This window comes from Pectinophora gossypiella, chromosome 2, assembly GCF_024362695.1.
Source record: "Pectinophora gossypiella chromosome 2, ilPecGoss1.1, whole genome shotgun sequence".
NCBI classification, from domain to species: Eukaryota; Metazoa; Arthropoda; class Insecta; order Lepidoptera; family Gelechiidae; genus Pectinophora; species Pectinophora gossypiella.
In genome coordinates this window covers 8,258,431-8,275,802 of record NC_065405.1, presented here as the reverse complement: position 1 = coordinate 8,275,802, position 17,372 = coordinate 8,258,431, and the positions used below count along the sequence as shown (strand labels likewise).

Sequence of the window (17,372 nt, the reverse complement as noted above, 5' to 3'; positions counted from 1 at the left end):
CGCAATGATACATTAACCATTTGGCAAGTGTGCTATCGGTGCTACGAAGAATTTTCATTTGATATAAATTCGCCTCAAACTGTTAACATTAATCTAGTTTCCAACTAGTCAAATCAGTTACTTTTTACTAAACGTCAAAACACGAAAATAATATGGAATTTGTATAAAAAAGCACACTGTGACGTCATAAAAAAACGTGATAAAATTTCGGACTCTTCTATCGTGTGAGTTGTGAGGTGAATTACGACCCCCATCAACCCTGGTGTCAGGGTTACTATTGAGCCGCCAAAAGCTCTAAACCAATCGTGTGGGTTACGGATGTTTTTCCTGATTAAAATTCGTAAATAAGTTAAATAGAAAAAAGAAAATAATTTTCGTTAGTTAGACCTGTCTTTATTTAGTAAACAGAATTTCATAATTTATCTTGAACCTAGTCCACGACCCATTTGCAGCAGTCTCATTGCAAGTGATATACCTTAATTGGTGTGTAAGACCATTCTAGACAAACATGTTTAAATTCAATGTTGCTAATTGTCGTTTGCTGTAAAGGGTAAAGTATTTCTATTGCAATAGATACGACTCCTAAACGCCCCGTGTTATGTTTGAATTCGCACGACGTTAATTAAGAAATAGCAGAAAAATATGATGTCAGCCTTGGCGGCTCAATAGTAACCCTGACTCAGGGTGATGAGGTTGGTCATTGACCTCACAACCCACGAGAGAAGAATTTACCTAAACTATAACATAATTATAAAATATTATCATCAACCTGTCTACCTCTATGCACACATGATTTTTGCCGTTTTTCCACCTGCTAGCAACATTTTTATCATCAAATGAAAATCGCGGGCTGCTTAGCTTTATATGGTACAAAACTGTACTCTAATATAAATCCTGATCCCCAATTGCACGGCGCTTGTTATCTACTTTGAAGCGACAAATAACGCGGGTTTCCATCAAAATTCGTACTACGTTTATTATTATAAACATAGCGTCTATCTCAATGCCACGGGGGCTGGATGTTTAATAGTTTCGTTTCAACCTGTCATTGTGTGATTTGACTATTATACTAACAACCCGTACGAGTCCGTAAATCAATATATTAGGAAGATATTTTCCAATTACAGTGGAGAATTTGGAGCACTGCGACTTCATAGCGCTGCGGAACATGGTGATCAGGACGCACCTGCAGGACCTCAAGGACGTGACCAGCTCGGTGCACTACGAAAACTACCGCTGCCGCAAGCTGGCTGGGCTCTCGCACGACGGCAAGCCGCACAGGATCAACTCTAACAAGTATGTCTTGTCGTTTTTTCTTTTAAATTATTTTTACGTTTTTTTCTTTTATTTATTTTTTTGTATTGTTGCGTTTTGTGTACGGTCAGACATCGGAGGTTTTTTGGGAGTCAAAAAGTTTTATTTCGAAGCTACCATGGTAAAATTTGTGATGAAGTCGGCAATATGTTAACCTAAAGCGTAATAAAATACATACATAGATAAACTTGCGCAAATTGCCAGATTTCTGTAACATGTAAACTTTGATAGGAAGAGTTTAGCTAGCCAGAACATTGAAATGTATTGCTGTTTTAGTAGACTAAATACAATCTGAAATTACGTAAATAATCTTATCTGGTTCAAAACAAAATATCCTATTGTCTTTGTTAAATCTAATTCGGTTACGTATTAGTCACGGCTTTGTATTACATTCAGTAGTTCAGTGTAATTCTGCCTTTAGGAAAATGCCCGCTAACATAACTAGACGATGAACACAATAGTATTTATATACTGCTATCATTAACTATTACGTGATACCTTATTATCTTGTCGTTAGCACCTGTAAGTGGTCGGAACCATACTTGTTAATGGCTTGTTATTTATCAAGTATGTGGAGCTAGTATCTGGGGCAACCTGATGTCTGGATGTACTTACTCTTATGCAACTTTCCAACAACTTTAGCTTTGGCCGAAATGTTGTAACATTTACACAAACTATTTTGATCGAAAGTTGTCTTAATAATTTAGTTATTCCAGAAATTGATTTTCTTTAGTAGTTTTACTCGGTATAATTTATTTTTATAAAGAAGTCGACTTACGCAGATAAACTAGGCATGGATAGACTTAACAACCTCAGTAGACAGGGTTGGATAAACAAAGTTCATTAATGTACTAACTTTCAATTACGTATGTGTAGTTTCGTACTGCCGTCACCGCATTTAAGGTGACCAGACTTCTAACATTTGCGCCCAATAACATACTCTGAACTTGCTCTTTAATATTAATAGTAATAATTCAAATTGTTTTTGTCCTGTATTTTCATTGCTGCATGTCTGGTCACCTTCAACTGTGCCATTGAATCTTTCCTATCGCAATTGTGTGCTACAGAGCGCTAATTTTGTTGTCATTACGTCCTAGTTCTATTACTTGTAATAGTTGCATATGACATTCCTTAATATTGTGCTTGGGCATGCAGAAATGGAATACTCAGATAACGTTTCGTCATTTAACCTATCATGGATCATTTTAAAAATATACGCTAGTTTCGAGATTCGTTGCAAGTTTTCTAAATGATCCATGTATAAATCCCATGAATCATAATATTTTCTAATCATTGCTTCTACAGTGGCATTAAACAACTGGTGCACCATTCATTGTGTTTGAATGTTAAAAAAGTGTGTTTCACAATCTTGCAAACTTTCACGTTTGTTTATGTTCTTCAATGTCGTTATTCTGTTTGGTTTCATTGTTATGAGGATACAACGACTGTTTGTGAGAAATGAATCAGTTTTATGAACACGTAACCTCAGCACCGGAGTTAGTAACGCCACTGTCGAGTTTGAGTGGGCGAACACAGCCACATATTGTACAGTCGACTAAAGTTCCGCTTCGTCGTCCCTAAGCCTAAATTCGCTCACCGCGAGCAAATACTTTTGCACGTGCCCTGAAAAGATTTGGTATTATAATCCTAGTGGTTGTTGCACGGTACATTTTGATCAGTTATTTTGTATGCGTGAGCGTGTTTTGCCAAGTACCGATGGAGCGGAACCCACTTCGATAGTACATTAACTCTGGTTGTGTTGGTGTTCAGTTTGTGCCCGCAAGGACTGATGAACAGTTTCATGACCGTGTGGTAAGTCCCGTCGCACGAGACGTGTATTGTCTAACACTATATTAGCACTCCTTACCCAGACATTTTACGTGGTCGTTTCGATTGTTTAGTGGAACAATTTTGTATGCAGTTTGTTGTACTATATTTGTTAGATACACGCGACATTCCGACGCGACGTCAGTTCAAGAACCTTTTAATAGTAAACAGTGGAACTGGTTCTGTACGGTCTTTGTGACATTTATGTGTAGTAGATTAACTTTAAGTAGCTTCGATTTGTACGCAAATTGCATGCAGATTCAACCGCTAATCAGTCCGCATCGATGTAAAATCTCTCGGTTGGAATATTGTCAACATCGTATCACGATATAATTTAATTTTTTGTTGAGGTTCACCATCATACTTCTTGTAGTTTATGATCGTAACTAGTGAATGTTGACTCTGAACAGTCAGTACCCGTTCTGAGGTCTCATTAACTAGTTATTGTGTAAAGTTGTAGTTATTCTCCTTTAAGTAGTACCTAGTTGTTTGGTAGTGAAAGTGGACGCTTTTTAATGTCGCTTTTAACAAAACTTACTGTTGTATGCTTCGCATGTTTCTGTTACTTTATTTTTTATGTACACAAGGGTATTTAAAATGTTCATCTCTTTCTCTCGGGTAATAATATCATCTCGATTGACTGCTTTACCTTTATATAATATATTTGTAACGTGTTATGTAATATTTACAATAGTAACTTCTTGTTTCTAGGAATCCTTTGGCTCAGATGGAAGAGGAAAAGAGAGAACACGATCTGAAAATGAAGAAAATGGAAAGCGAAATGGAACAGGTGTGTTTTATTCTTATTTATTAGTGGTTATTATTAACGGAAAGTTATATCGGCGGTCGCTTCTGTAGAAACCCGACCTGTCAAATAATACCTTCAGGTTAACTGCATTTTTGGTTTACTTAGCCTGAAGTAAATACAGACCACAAGGACATTTCAAAACGCTAAATCAAGAAAATAAATTATCGACCTTTTTTTTACAGGTATTCGAAATGAAGGTCCGCGAGAAGCGTGCGAAGCTGAAGGAGAGCGAGGCGGAGATGGCGCGGCGACATGAGGCCACGCGGCGCACGCTGGAGGCGCAGGCGCGCGAGCTGGAGGAGCGCACGCGCGCGCTGCAGGCCGAGCGCGCCGCCTGGGAGCGCGACACCGGCCTGTCGCTCGACGACCTGCGGCGCCGCTCGCTCGAGGCCAACAGCAAGGAGTTAGTATGCAACACACGTAACACGTAATACTTATACATAAGCAACATAACAACAACAACAGCATAAGTAAAGTCACCGACATAGATCGGAGAATTGCAAAGCTGAAGTGGCAGTGGGCAGGACACATAGTGAGGAGAACCGATGGCCGCTGGGGCAGAAAGTTTCTGGAGTGGCGACCACGTGTCGGACGACGCTCAGTGGGTAGCCCCGCTACAAGGTGGACCGACGATCTGGTGAAGGTCGCGGGAAGCCGCTGGATGCGGGCAGCGCAGGACCGATCGTTGTGGAGATACTTGGGGGAGGCCTATGCCCAGCAGTGGGCGTCATACGACTGTTGATGATGATGAAACAACATAACATAAGCACACAACTACATCCCAACTAAACTCTTTATTGTACATATAAAAAAAGCAACTTTATTCCACAACTGAACAGCAGGGATAGATAAGTTAAAAAGGAAACGGTATTGGTACGGGGAACAGAGAGGGTTTTTGTGGTACTCACTCTAGGAGTGGCCACACAGGGTAAGGAGATGGATACGATTTCGAAGGTAATCAGGACACGAATCATTAATAATTTTGTACGTGAAGGAAAGGATGCGCTTATTACGACGAGAGCGAACAGGCAACCGCTTCAAACGCGCGCGATACTCTGACACGTGATCGAACTTGCGAAGTCCAAATATAAATCTTATCGCAATATCGCAACCCGAGAGTATGGTTAGGTAAATTCTGAAATTCTGATTACTAAATAAAGACAAATCTAAAGGTGACAAAGAATGTTGTATTTTTATTTAAAATAAAAATAGTAAAGAAAAATGTAATAATATGTGCAACATTATGTCACTTTTTCTTCTTTCTATGAAGTCATAGGTTGCTTTTTCATACAAAATTACTACTACTTACTTACTTTCGTGTTTTGGCGTTTAGTAAAAAGTAACTGATTTAACTAGTTGGAAACTACCCTATTCTATAACGTTGCTCCATGGTCACTACAACTTGGTAGAGGTGTTGATTGTACTTTAAATATGTATGTTTTTCGATACTTTCGGTAAAGGAACGGAACTCTCACTACAAGTTGTGTTGTACTTTTACTAATTATCGCATCTGTCTGTTTCAGGACTGTGGATGGGAAAGACAAGAAGGATAAGAAAAAGAAAGGTTTGTTCTAAACTCGCGAAGTGTCGCGTAGGCCTCGCACCCACCGTAACTCACGCGTGACTAACTCGTGTCGACACACGCCGCCTATTGACGACCGACCGTCGTACGACTGTACCACACCCCGCATCTTGACAACGATGAGTGAATCGATCGATTCCACAATACCACTCGATTACACTCCCGTTTTCAAAATGCGGTCTCCGATATCGTACCGACGATGTTAACCACCTATTTTAATAGGAGAAATACGAAAGGCGGCTCCAATTTTCTTTGTAAAGCAGTCTAACCTGTATACAGTAACATTACAACAATGGACAAGCACTACACCTCAAGTGAAACATGGTAACTGTACATATCGTACGTAATCGAAATGTTGGAACACGGGATTTGAGATGCATTGGACACAAACAAGCAATACTATTGAGATTTCTTTAAATATTTAATTGGTTTGTGTGCCTAATTCTGAGATTTAGTGCCATTTTCTGTGTTGTGATGAGTATCACTTCTATCACGTGTAACAACTTTTGTTGTCTGTAATAAAACTCATTTTATTTGTGTACTGTGTATTGTATTGTGTTGCTTAGTCTTTGTGTAATGCAAGGAGACTTCTACTCACTGTGCAACCTTACGGTTTACTAATTATTATTTCGTACTTGCACTTTGATGCAACTGAATTCTTTGTGATTTAACCTTCTTGGACGAGGGTAAATTTGATGTGTTATATTTTATGTTGTAAATATCTATAACATTACAGTTAATAAGTAGCTATAGTACATATTTGTGAAATCAAACATAACTTTAACGTTTTCTGATTATTGAATGAATTTAATGAAACTGTTTTATTAATGAACGTGGAATACTTGGCAATGAGATAAGCATGTTTTATATGGTTTCAGATTGGTCTTTTAAGAGTGTTGCGACCGGAATAGTACTATAATGTCGATGAAGCTTGAATATGTGCGCCACATTAAGTGAGTTTTAGGTCTATTTTATAGCATAATTGAACAACGATATTTAAAGACTACATACTATGTAATATTATTATTTCATTTCATAACTTATGAATTGAGTTATTATCAAAATTGGATCTTGAATGAGATTAACTTTATACGTATTTATTTATAAGATTTTTCCATGACAAAGCATTTATTACAATAAGTGAGGCCTAGTTTTGTACTAGTTCCGTTCGGAAAGACGTTTGTAAACATTTTGATACTTATTTATTTGGTCTCTTGGAAATAAATTATGATGATTCCGGTGACGGGGAAGCACAAATATTTTGACAGCTTACAAATCGACATTTTCGTCCACAAGATGCCAAATAGCTTGTAATAATGGTCGGCTTTAATCGACGATGGATGTCTTACTACTTTATTGTATTTATCATATATTCTATGCTGAGGTCTAATAGTGAACTAGTGACGGCGACGTGATTTATTCAGCTCAAAATCAGTGTGAAATTTATACATAAGCACCTTACTCCTTACTGATAAATATAGCATTAGATATTAAAAACGCTAGCGATCGTGTGAGATTTCATGTATTGTTATATTTATAAGTAGAGGACTACTATTTATTAGCTATTCGAGAGGTTTGCATTAGATACTACACCATTCTAAATTTTAACGTGAATTAGATATAAAATATTTTTTACTTCTATATATTACAAGTTAATAATACGATTTTGGCTTAATTGGTGCATTCAGATACCCAACTAAGAAGGTGTGGATTGGCACGGCATATGTTGTATACATCGGTATATTACGCTTAGTGATATTACAATATGCTCATAGTTCAGTTGTGACATAGATTCTAGCTTTAGCTAGGTGTTAGACTTTCTTATAATAATGTGTAACGGGATGAAGAAAGGAAAACACACCAACATTTTTTTTTGTCACATACACACTACACCACAAGTGGATAGTTCTCTTTCAAACGTTCAGTAATATTTCATGATAAGAATCACGACACAAAATTCCAAATTCCCCAATATTAGTTTCACATTAATATTTTAGAAGTTATAATACTTGTATCACTTTATATTACATATTTCTGTAAATATTTTCGTTTAGTCATTACAGTTTCCAGTACGAGTTATGTAATAAAGTTATTTACGCCAACTCTATATAATTGAGCTGCATAATCTTTATTTAATCAGCATGCCATGGTTAAATTTGTATTATTTCCTACACTCAGTATTGACTTCCGCGTTAAACTTAAGAAATTAGTTAGTAAGACTATGCTTAATTTTGTATTTTGTGTAGGGTCACGGCCCACTTACCATACCGATCATTTGCTTAGTCATTACGATGGATATGTGATGTGTGTTGGAGAGCAATCAAGTTCGGACGATGTAATATATTGTACCTTTGAATAAATATAAATAAATACGTAATATATAGGAATCACGTGTTTTCTTTTACAAATGAGTTCATGACTTATTAGGGGAACGGAATAAAAAATAAGTGTTTCATATGAATTCTTTTATTGGTGATGCATTATCCCATACACAGTGTTATACATTCCTCGACCACATAAAACACAATCCATAAATTCACGAACAACCTCTGTTATGTAAACAACATGACTACATCTAGTAATATTATCTTTGGCAGCACTATGGAAAATATACCTCTAGTTACTTTAATGAAAATGCAACTTCAAATATAACAATCACAACAGTTTGTCGACAATACAATCTTTTATCTTTATACACTTAGTAAAGTAGGTAATATTAGGTAAACTGATTTTAAAATATTCGACGATACGTGATTTATTTAACTAAGAACTCTTTTTTTTAAATTAACAATCTATCAAAAAGTAATTTTATTTACAATTTAATTTTATCGGGGTTTTACTCCTTCAGGGTTACATTCATTTACACGTTACATACAATAGAACAATAAAAATATAATTATCAGTAAGTTACGTGTAGGTACTTCGCACCTCAGATCAAAGCTTGTTTGTCATTAGGCTAAGTATTCTACTCTATAACTTGGTTCATTTGTCTCCGCCTCTGCAATCACCCAAAACGTTATTTTAGTACCGATAACAGTTTTGGCATTTCATCTTTATTCATCAATGGGAAGCTCACTTTCAAGATGTGTATATGATATAGATTGTTGATTTCTGAGGTTCTAAAATTCTTAAGAGAGAATAGGCGTACCTCTAAGAAGTGCTATCAAACGCAAGTGTCGGTTCAGCGTGTTCACAGTGGAAGCTGATTACAGATAGTCCATCAAGCTTCCGCATCCTTCACTTCGACCCTTCCCGAACTAAGTTTTGTCTATGTCTATCATTAATTTATAACTATTACATTACTATTGGTGTTCTTGTCGTGTTCCTCTATAATAAAGTTAACTACTATAAAACTTTGAAAATAAAGGACGTTGTACTAAACCTCATTAAGTATCTTGTAATATCACAAATCACTGTGTACCTCTAACTACTATTCCTAACCAATTATTATAAATATTTTTAATGCAATGGAAGTCAATTTGTTTCTATGACCGCAGTGGCGCTTTAATGAGATGATTTATTTATATGCACTGGGTGTAACTGTATGTTACTCGCATGGTGTATACAGTACTATCATTAGAGGCACAACGGCACAGCTATTGTATATTGAACTATTCTCACGGTATTGCTAATTAGGTTCAATACTTCTATCAGCACTTTCATATAGTATGCTGATTACTATGATCACGAATTTATAAGGTAATTTCCAACTGTGTGCTTAACGTTTATATACAGCTTATATCAATCCTTACTTATTATTACTCGATTTATTCAAGATGAGTGTATCGGTTTGGCACAATTAATAAAGTAGCTAGAGATTTGTTCGATACATGTTGGTATCTTGCAGGCGTCAATCTACAATGTTAATTGGACCAACGGTAAGCTAGGTGTAGGTACGTGTGAAATGAACGAATGGACTAGGATTTAATACATTGTTTTGTATCGATAAAATAGCAATGAGTTCGCCTTTATGGCCAGTTATAGAGATCTACAGAAGCATTCAGCCAATTTAAAAAGATGATTGTAGAATAATAGGTAGGTAGTTGATAGAGAGTAGTGTAGCCAAACTTTAGTGTTGCAAGTCAGCTGAGTTGTCGCAGCAGAGGAGTGAGTGAGGAGACAGGCGAGGCTAACTTCGAACCTTATTCTTACATCTGCTAGCTGGCTTGGCTATACGAACTATAATAATTTCTCGTTTTCAAAGAGTACGTGAAAAATCTTATTAAAACTTAATTGGTATTTAACAGTCAAGCAGTTTTATACTAATCATTGAATCTAAAATATTACGTGGCCACAAGTTCGATTCACAACTCTTCATTATAAAGCTTAATCAAGCTCTTTACATAAGTCATAATTTTAACGAGTAACTAGCTTAGATTTCATAATAAGAATTGATACTCTTATTTCTTAGTAATATAAACATTATAGTTAAATTTATTAAGAAGGCATTAAATAAGAGTAGGTAAAGTTAAGACATTATAGTGAATAGTTTAACAATCTTATTACAACTATAAAACATAAGCCAACATCATCAAGTAGATTTGAAGAATAAATGCTAGCGTGGAAACATGCGGAGTGTTATATAGACCGTGGCAGAGGACCGCCGAGAGGGCCTCGGAGTGTGCGGCGCGGGAGGCGGCCGCGCGCGCTGAGGAGCGGCCGCAAGCGTACCATACTATAGCGCGTTCTCAAGTAGTAATTGACAAATAATGATATCAAAAGTATAACTATTGTGATAATTCAGTTCTAAAATCGTCGTACACAAAAATAGCTCGAAAAAAGTTACTTTATCATATAGGCCGATGCGTGTGCAATAATAACGAAGCTAAAACGAAGTATATAACAGATCACCCTTGTAAAAAGGTGCTAAGTAAGTAACTTTAATGAAAACATGCCATGAGACGGGGTTCACTATGTTGTCTCAGCTGCCAAAGGAAACATTGATAACTATCTACACCGTAATAATAGTCTAACAGCTCAATCGTTCTCATTTTAGGCACGATCGACCGTTACCAATTAAATAACAATACTTAAACACTAAATAACGACTTTGTCGTTTCGTTCTGCAGTAGCAACGATTAATCCTACGAGTTTGATATGTTCATTATTGCCGTAACCGATTCTAGCGATAACATTAATGCGACGTGGATATGATGGTCATGCCGGCGATATGCAATGTATGTACAGACGAGCGGGCGAGCCGAGAGTCGAGAGGCAAGCGTCGAGCGCATGCAAGCAGCGCGCGGCCCGCCAGCGACGGCCGGGTCTATACAACACTCGCGTTCCTGGGCGACGTGGGTGCTGCCGTAGCAGCCACCAGAGTCAAGTTCCCTTATCTTAATATTAAACATCCTCCCGTCGGAAAGATGAAGTACGACATCCATGACGATAACACACATGCAACACACATCTATTTGTTCCGTTTCACAATCATGCAATGTCTGACCGCTGCCGCAGGGCAACTCGAAGTGTAAATATCCTAACCGTATTCTAACGTAGTATATTTACACGAAATCGTTGAAAGAGAAACGACTAAATGCGATAACATCGAATGCAAGATTAACAGTGTGTCGTTCTGAAGTAGAATGTAGTGACAGAGCATGTTCCCAAATAAATATAAACGGTGCCAAATCAAATAAGTAGAGGAAGCAGACGTGCAAAACTGAAATCAAAGTGCAGCAGGAGCATGGATGGTGCAGTAGGGTGCAGAAGATCTTAGAAGGCAACAGTTAAGGAAATATAGTAGGTAGATAAATATATAACAGACAGTAGGTACATATACAGGATTTAAAGTATACATAATATGTAATATATTACAGGTTTCATGAAAGGGTAACTTAAAAAAATAGGCTCATCTGTGTTATTGTTTACGTATTTTATGTAACAATGTGTAAACATTACGAAAGTGTCAACAAGTAAGTTTATTATTGTACGATTTCACTCTTCTCATAATTTATTGATCACAAATTAGTTTACCTATTCGAGGCAAAATTCGTTATACGTGTGGAACTACTGCCTGAATTTCTTAAATCCTATAGTAGAGAGACTACAGAAGACTCAGCGAGAGAATTAGACATGTGGTGTTAACAATAAAGGCGTAGTAACAAGTCGACTAAGTTATACATAGTTAGATTTAGATTAGACACAGCCAAATGCGTCGCGTACGCACGCTTGCGATCTACCTCCTAGCAGCGACGAGCTCGTGTCTACCATCGCGTCTACACCACCGCTTGTGTGTCGCAAGTGATCCAAACTTACTCTGTATATCGTACTGTCCATCTTAATATACTAATAAATACTGAAACCTGCGTAACACTTGCAAAACTCTCTTGCACAATGTTAAACAGGTCGTCAGCGTGACCGGGAGTAGAATCACACCTATCAATGTCTACGTTGAATGTAAACATCAACTTGACTCAGAAAATTAATGACTTTCTGAGAAATGTTGATATTTACATGTTGTGACGTAGCGTCTACTGATTTGTGTGGTTCCCAGAACAAGTGCTGAAATGGCGATGCATGACTTTAAGCAGACGCAGAATATTTTTTTAGGCCTATAAAGGTTGGTAGGACCTGTTTGTGTTGCTTCTTTCTTCGTTAAGTATATAATATTCGTTTTATATAGTAGATTATAGATATATGATGTCGAAGAACATTAATAATGAGATTTATCTTTCATCTGTTTACGCAGATTTGTCTACTTACAGTCATGCGTCTCACATAGCGCGACTCGTCCCCCGGCTTCAGGCGACGTTTTGTTTCAAAAGGACGTTTAATCCTTTAAAACAAGAGGAAGCTGACCCTGGTCCGGCGCGCGTCGCCCTTGCCGCGCCGGCCCATGCCGTACTGTCACATGGCCGTGTCGGAGGAGCTCCCCCCCGGCTTGGCGTCGCCGCCGCCGCCGCCGCCCGTGTCTTCATCCCGCGCCGCGCCGCGCCCGCCCGTGCCTGCGCCGCCCGCCGATAGACCCGTGAAGTCCAGTTTGTACTGCATCACACAACAACAAAGTCACCACCCGTCCACAATTAATACACAACTCCCCGTTCACGCCGTCAATTCTCCCAACAGCAGGAAATTGCTCTTTGGGGTTGTTCAGATCGTGCTGTTCTCGCTCCCATTTAACTTTGAACATGTTTTATATTCGTTAGCGAATTGACGGAGAGAATAGGAAGACTACGCGACCGCTACGCAGGTACCCATCGAGATGACAAGAAACACCATGCACACGAATTGATTTCACTGTTCAAAGCAATTTTTGTCTGTATGAGTGATTGTTGAGTTTGATACAGTTTTGATATTCTCATTCATTAGGTAGGTCAATTGAATCGAAATTAGGGGCACAAATCAGATGTATCTCTAGCAAATTCACTCAAAACTTTAAAAAATCGTCAATATACCACACATATGCTATGCTAATATATAACTGCAACATTACATTAACAACATTCAGTTAGCTATATACCTAATAGTAATACACCATCAATCAATTCTACTCTAAGTTTTAGTACACCACGACATTAGTCTTGTTTATTTTAGACATACTGTACAAACTCAAGTCGTTAGAGACTCTCGAGTTTGAACTCACAAATACCTACTTCAACCATTCAATACACTATTTTCACTCTTAAAAGTGGATGCTTTTCGTAAATTTGGCTTCCAATGCATAGGGACTCTCTCAGGCATACACAGGGAATACTGAAAATAGGAAAACATAAAACAAAAAATAAAGGCAACGGAAATAAGACAAAATTAATACTTAACGCAAATTAGGCAATAAAACTGTCGTCAGTGGAAACAGTCAAGTCAGGGACAAAAACTGGGAGAAGTTGGTTAATTCTCTAAGTATTTATTATGTTAAACGACTTTAGCAAGTGCCCACTGATTTACATAAAATCTTAGCAACTAAGTTTCGTCCTCACAGTTAGCGATAACTTTAATGAAGATGAATAAAATATCTTCTATCAAAATACTTAAAATTACGGGCATGATTACACAGAACATGCTGGTTCCACTACATACACAGACACACAGGTAAACATGAATCGGGCGGGATGTGTATGATAATGCAATATAGAGACAGACCGAGTCGTCCCCTGTATTCGCTGAGGATTTGTTTATCGCTTTGTCCAGCGGTATAAGACCCTGGAGTGGAGGGAAAATAAATATAAAACAAATAAATATATTATAACTGTAAATCATATTGGGATTCAAAACAGTTTCAATTGTTCTAATACTATTTTCGAACTAGATTCTAATGAACTATTAAGATTTATTCTTGCTGATCTACATAATTGTTCAATACGCTAACGTACGTAATTTTGTCGTTAGCGAAAGATTAAACAAGAATAAATCTTGAAACTGTGATCACACTGTTTCACCCTCTCCCGACAGTCTAACAGTTACGAATGAAATATAATCTTTAAAGTACTTAACAGGTGCAACACTCTGGTGCCTTTTAACCACTCCCACACTCGCCTCCCACGGCAAAGGTACCTAAGGAACATTACGTTCCAATGCACTAAGATCTTTAAGTGTCCTAAAAATTTTACTAATCTTTCAAAAAAGTGCGGCGTGTTGCTCGTATGGTAATAAGTAAATACATAATTCAAAAATTACACAGATTGCAATAAAAGGTTCAGTGATCACCTTGTTCGCGCAGTCGAAGCATGTGGTGACAACCTTGCTGATGACGTTCATAAGTGTCTTGGTCTCCTGGATGACGTTGTCCACCTTGCTGAAGGTGGCTGCGCGACCCACCGTCGGCTCTTTTACCGTGAACTGTAGTTGTTGCACGTATGTTGGAACTCTGTCTAGTTGCTCTAATAGCTCTTTTTTTGTCGTTCCGGCAGGCACCTGTGAAAGAAACAGATGTACGATAGTTTCACTTCCAGTCTCACATATTTGTAATAACTAAGTATTTATGTACTTACCTGATATGAAAATTGTCGTATAATTTTATATAATCTATTCGCTTCCTCCGCAAAATATTCAGCTTGTGTGAAGAGGTCTTGGGTTGTATTTAAACGACCTTCGCCTTTTGTGAACTGATACATAGCGAAGGCCATGGAAGACATATTTTTTGCCCTGAAAGTAATTGTTTCCATTTTAAAAATTTGATATAGAATATCATTGAACATTAGTTTCAGGTAGAGTTTTATATTCACCTCTTCACAATATCGTTGTTTTCATCTGCTGCTGCTCCTTGCCATTTTTCAGTCTCGGCATCCATCTCAGAGGACATCATTTTCATTTCGAGACCCGATTTCGCAATTTTTGCTTGCTCGTCGGAATCCAAACGCACCGCTTTCAAAGGTTTACTCGTCGTACCGTGTTTCTGAAAATAAAGTTGTGAATCTCAGTAAAGTCTAAGGGTGTATGAAAGAAGCCTATCCCCGAGAAACGAACTGATCCTTTGTTACGTTCCGCTTACCCAGGGAAATCCGTGAACAATTCTCGTGCGGATTAGCGAATCCTTTCACCACGATGGATGGCAAGTTAAAGTAATAATCTCACATGCATCGAATCGCTAACAAGAATAAGATGTAAGTAAGGGAGATTAAACTAAGTAGAAGGATACGTTGTACTTACACCAGGCCTAGGTAAACTGCTGTACTGGTGCTTGTCTGGTCGTTCGTCGGTGAGGTCGAGCAGCTCTCTCGCCAGTTTGGCGGCGTCAGCGAGCAGCCACGCCCACATATCCACGAACACGTCGAGGTTCTCCCGTGCGGCCGCGCTGCCGGGATGCGCCGCCAGCGTCCGCGCCGCTGTCACCACTTGTGGGCCGTATATCCTCAGGTTGATCTCCGCAAACTTCGCACTCACTTGCAGGGTTTCCGACATCGCTATATGTCTCAATAATTTGCATACCTGTCAATCATAACCCTTGTAGATTACTAAATAACTAGCAACATTTTACTGCCACAAGGTACGCAGGACATACCTCTATTATGTGATCTAATTGTTCGTGGAGCCGGCTGGCTATATTGTGCAGTCTCTCTGATTCTCTCTCACCACAGGAACTAGCTGCAAAACGAAAGACAGAATCGATCCTCCTCGACGCTTCTACACCAGACAAAGTTAGGAATGTTAGTTAGAGTTTGTGGTTAGAACAGAAGAGAGTGTTCATGTGATGCAGCGATATAAAAATAAGTACAATGTTTTTAAAAGTCTGAATGGAATATGGCAATATAAGCCTTGAAAGAATACGCGTGGCAGAATAATGTATCCCCTGGCCTAAATACGCGATACTCTATCATATCCGTCAGGCGTTAGCCAAACATGCACTGACTTCAATCAAGATATTATGCATTGTTCTCAAGCCCGAATGTACAATCAAAGAGCAAAAGTGCAGTCAGGGACCCCAGCGAATTATTTGTAAACAGTTGTGAAATTATGAACCTTTAGTTGTCATAATTATAAAATTTGTTTTTGTAGGTGTTTTGGTCTATTACAGAAACGACATGTAACCAGGAGGTCATAAGTGCAACCAGTTAATTTATTACTTTGCAAGAAACTGATTGGACTTTTGCACCTTATCGTACATTTTGATTATGCTATGCATACTCGCATACTACACATGAACGTTGCTCTTAGCACAAACCAGAAAGCAATATAAATTACGCATCACCCGTTATTTATTTGAAATATCAAAAGCGTAAATGATTCTTTTTATAGGTACCTATTTGTCCCGCGCATCGTACTATATCGTTCTCAAAACAGAATTATAGGAGATTCAAACTGTAACTGTCTGAAAACTAAGTAGATTTCGATAACAGTGAATTTTATGCAGTAAAAAAGTTTGCGGTGCTTACAGAATCAATTTATTATCATAAATGATATAGATGGCACGCGGGGAGAAAATCGCAGAAATCGGGATATTGTAGAGCATGTTAGAATTACTAATTAAATGTGTAATGCGAAATCTACTTGCTTTTTGGTCTGTGACTCCATAAATGCACTGCTGTACCTATTTTCCTGCGTAGGTTACCTATGTGGGCGAGGTCGGAGGCGAGCCTCCGAGCCTCGTCGGCGAGCGGCACCAGGTCTCGCGCCTGGTGCCGCGCCGACGCCACCAGCGCGCGCTCCAGCTCAGCCGCCGCATTCTGTGCGCCCGCGCACGCGCTCTCTAGTGCTGCGCCCGTGCCGCCGCCCTCTTCCTCCTGACAATCAATCATTATTACCCAGCCTGTCATTAATTTCCATTCACATATCTAGTAGTTCAATACCTACGACGTCATGGAAATCCATAGATATAGCAGCGGCGACAAAATAACAAAATGCAGGTGCTTTGGACCAGAGTTTTCTGGGACATTAAATAGCAAATTGTTAAGTAGGAACAGATAGATAATAGTCAAACACATACCATGGACACGGCAACAGCTACCAGCCTCTCGAGCTCGTACGCTATTCGTTCGGCGAGAGCTAGTATTCGTTGGCGGTGTTCATGTGAGGTGTAGGCGGAGTCGGTGAAATCGTGTGTGCGTTCAACGAGGGCGCGTAGGGTGGCGGCCATTGCGCGTCTTCTGACCGCGTCTGCGCCGCCGCGTGCCCTCGCAGCACGCACCTGTGACGTCAGGCCGCGCAGTGCGCCGAGCGCCGTACCCGCTTCCCATTGCGCGGCCTGGTACATCGAAGGCTGTTGCAATACAAACAGAAAAATCTTTCCAGGCAGACATATGGTTCCTTGCAGCACCTATTCTTTGGCAGCGTGTTAATTGATAGGACTACACTGACATTGTTATTCTGAAAATAATTTGTTCTAATATTTTTGTATCTTACTGCATATTATGTGAAGAAATCTGTGAAATAGTAAATTAAACAACAGTACATAAGTATGTTTTT

The 17,372-nt window shown here is 38.7% G+C and overlaps 2 protein-coding genes across 10 annotated transcripts in view; one reads left to right on the top strand and one right to left on the bottom strand.

Moving 5' to 3' along the window:
- The window catches only part of LOC126374563 (septin-7), a 28,611-nt gene extending 20,693 nt beyond the window's left edge, over nucleotides 1-7,918 (top strand). For all 4 annotated transcript variants that reach the window (XM_050021255.1, XM_050021235.1, XM_050021244.1 and 1 more), the window contains exons 7-10: nucleotides 1,128-1,296; nucleotides 3,853-3,931; nucleotides 4,132-4,352; nucleotides 5,473-7,918. In XM_050021255.1, coding sequence (XP_049877212.1) covers nucleotides 1,128-1,296; nucleotides 3,853-3,931; nucleotides 4,132-4,352; nucleotides 5,473-5,524 — 521 coding nt within the window. In that variant the 3' untranslated portion in view covers nucleotides 5,525-7,918. The remainder of the gene's footprint in view (nucleotides 1-1,127; nucleotides 1,297-3,852; nucleotides 3,932-4,131; nucleotides 4,353-5,472) is intronic.
- Nucleotides 7,919-7,981: 63 nt separating this feature from the next.
- LOC126374517 (alpha-catulin) overlaps nucleotides 7,982-17,372 on the bottom strand; it is a 64,322-nt gene continuing 54,931 nt past the window's right edge. For 2 of the 6 annotated variants that reach the window (XM_050021198.1, XM_050021200.1), the window contains 8 exons: nucleotides 16,894-17,151; nucleotides 16,498-16,690; nucleotides 15,472-15,593; nucleotides 15,120-15,398; nucleotides 14,696-14,865; nucleotides 14,462-14,615; nucleotides 14,178-14,384; nucleotides 7,982-12,518 (listed from right to left, as the gene is read on the bottom strand). In XM_050021198.1, the coding sequence (XP_049877155.1) occupies nucleotides 12,381-12,518; nucleotides 14,178-14,384; nucleotides 14,462-14,615; nucleotides 14,696-14,865; nucleotides 15,120-15,398; nucleotides 15,472-15,593; nucleotides 16,498-16,690; nucleotides 16,894-17,151 (1,521 nt within the window). In that variant the 3' untranslated portion in view covers nucleotides 7,982-12,380. Of the gene's footprint in view, nucleotides 12,519-13,126; nucleotides 13,227-14,177; nucleotides 14,385-14,461; nucleotides 14,616-14,695; nucleotides 14,866-15,119; nucleotides 15,399-15,471; nucleotides 15,594-16,497; nucleotides 16,691-16,893; nucleotides 17,167-17,372 lie in introns of all 6 variants that reach the window. The other 4 variants (XM_050021207.1, XM_050021215.1, XM_050021222.1 and 1 more) reach the window with 4 other exon arrangements.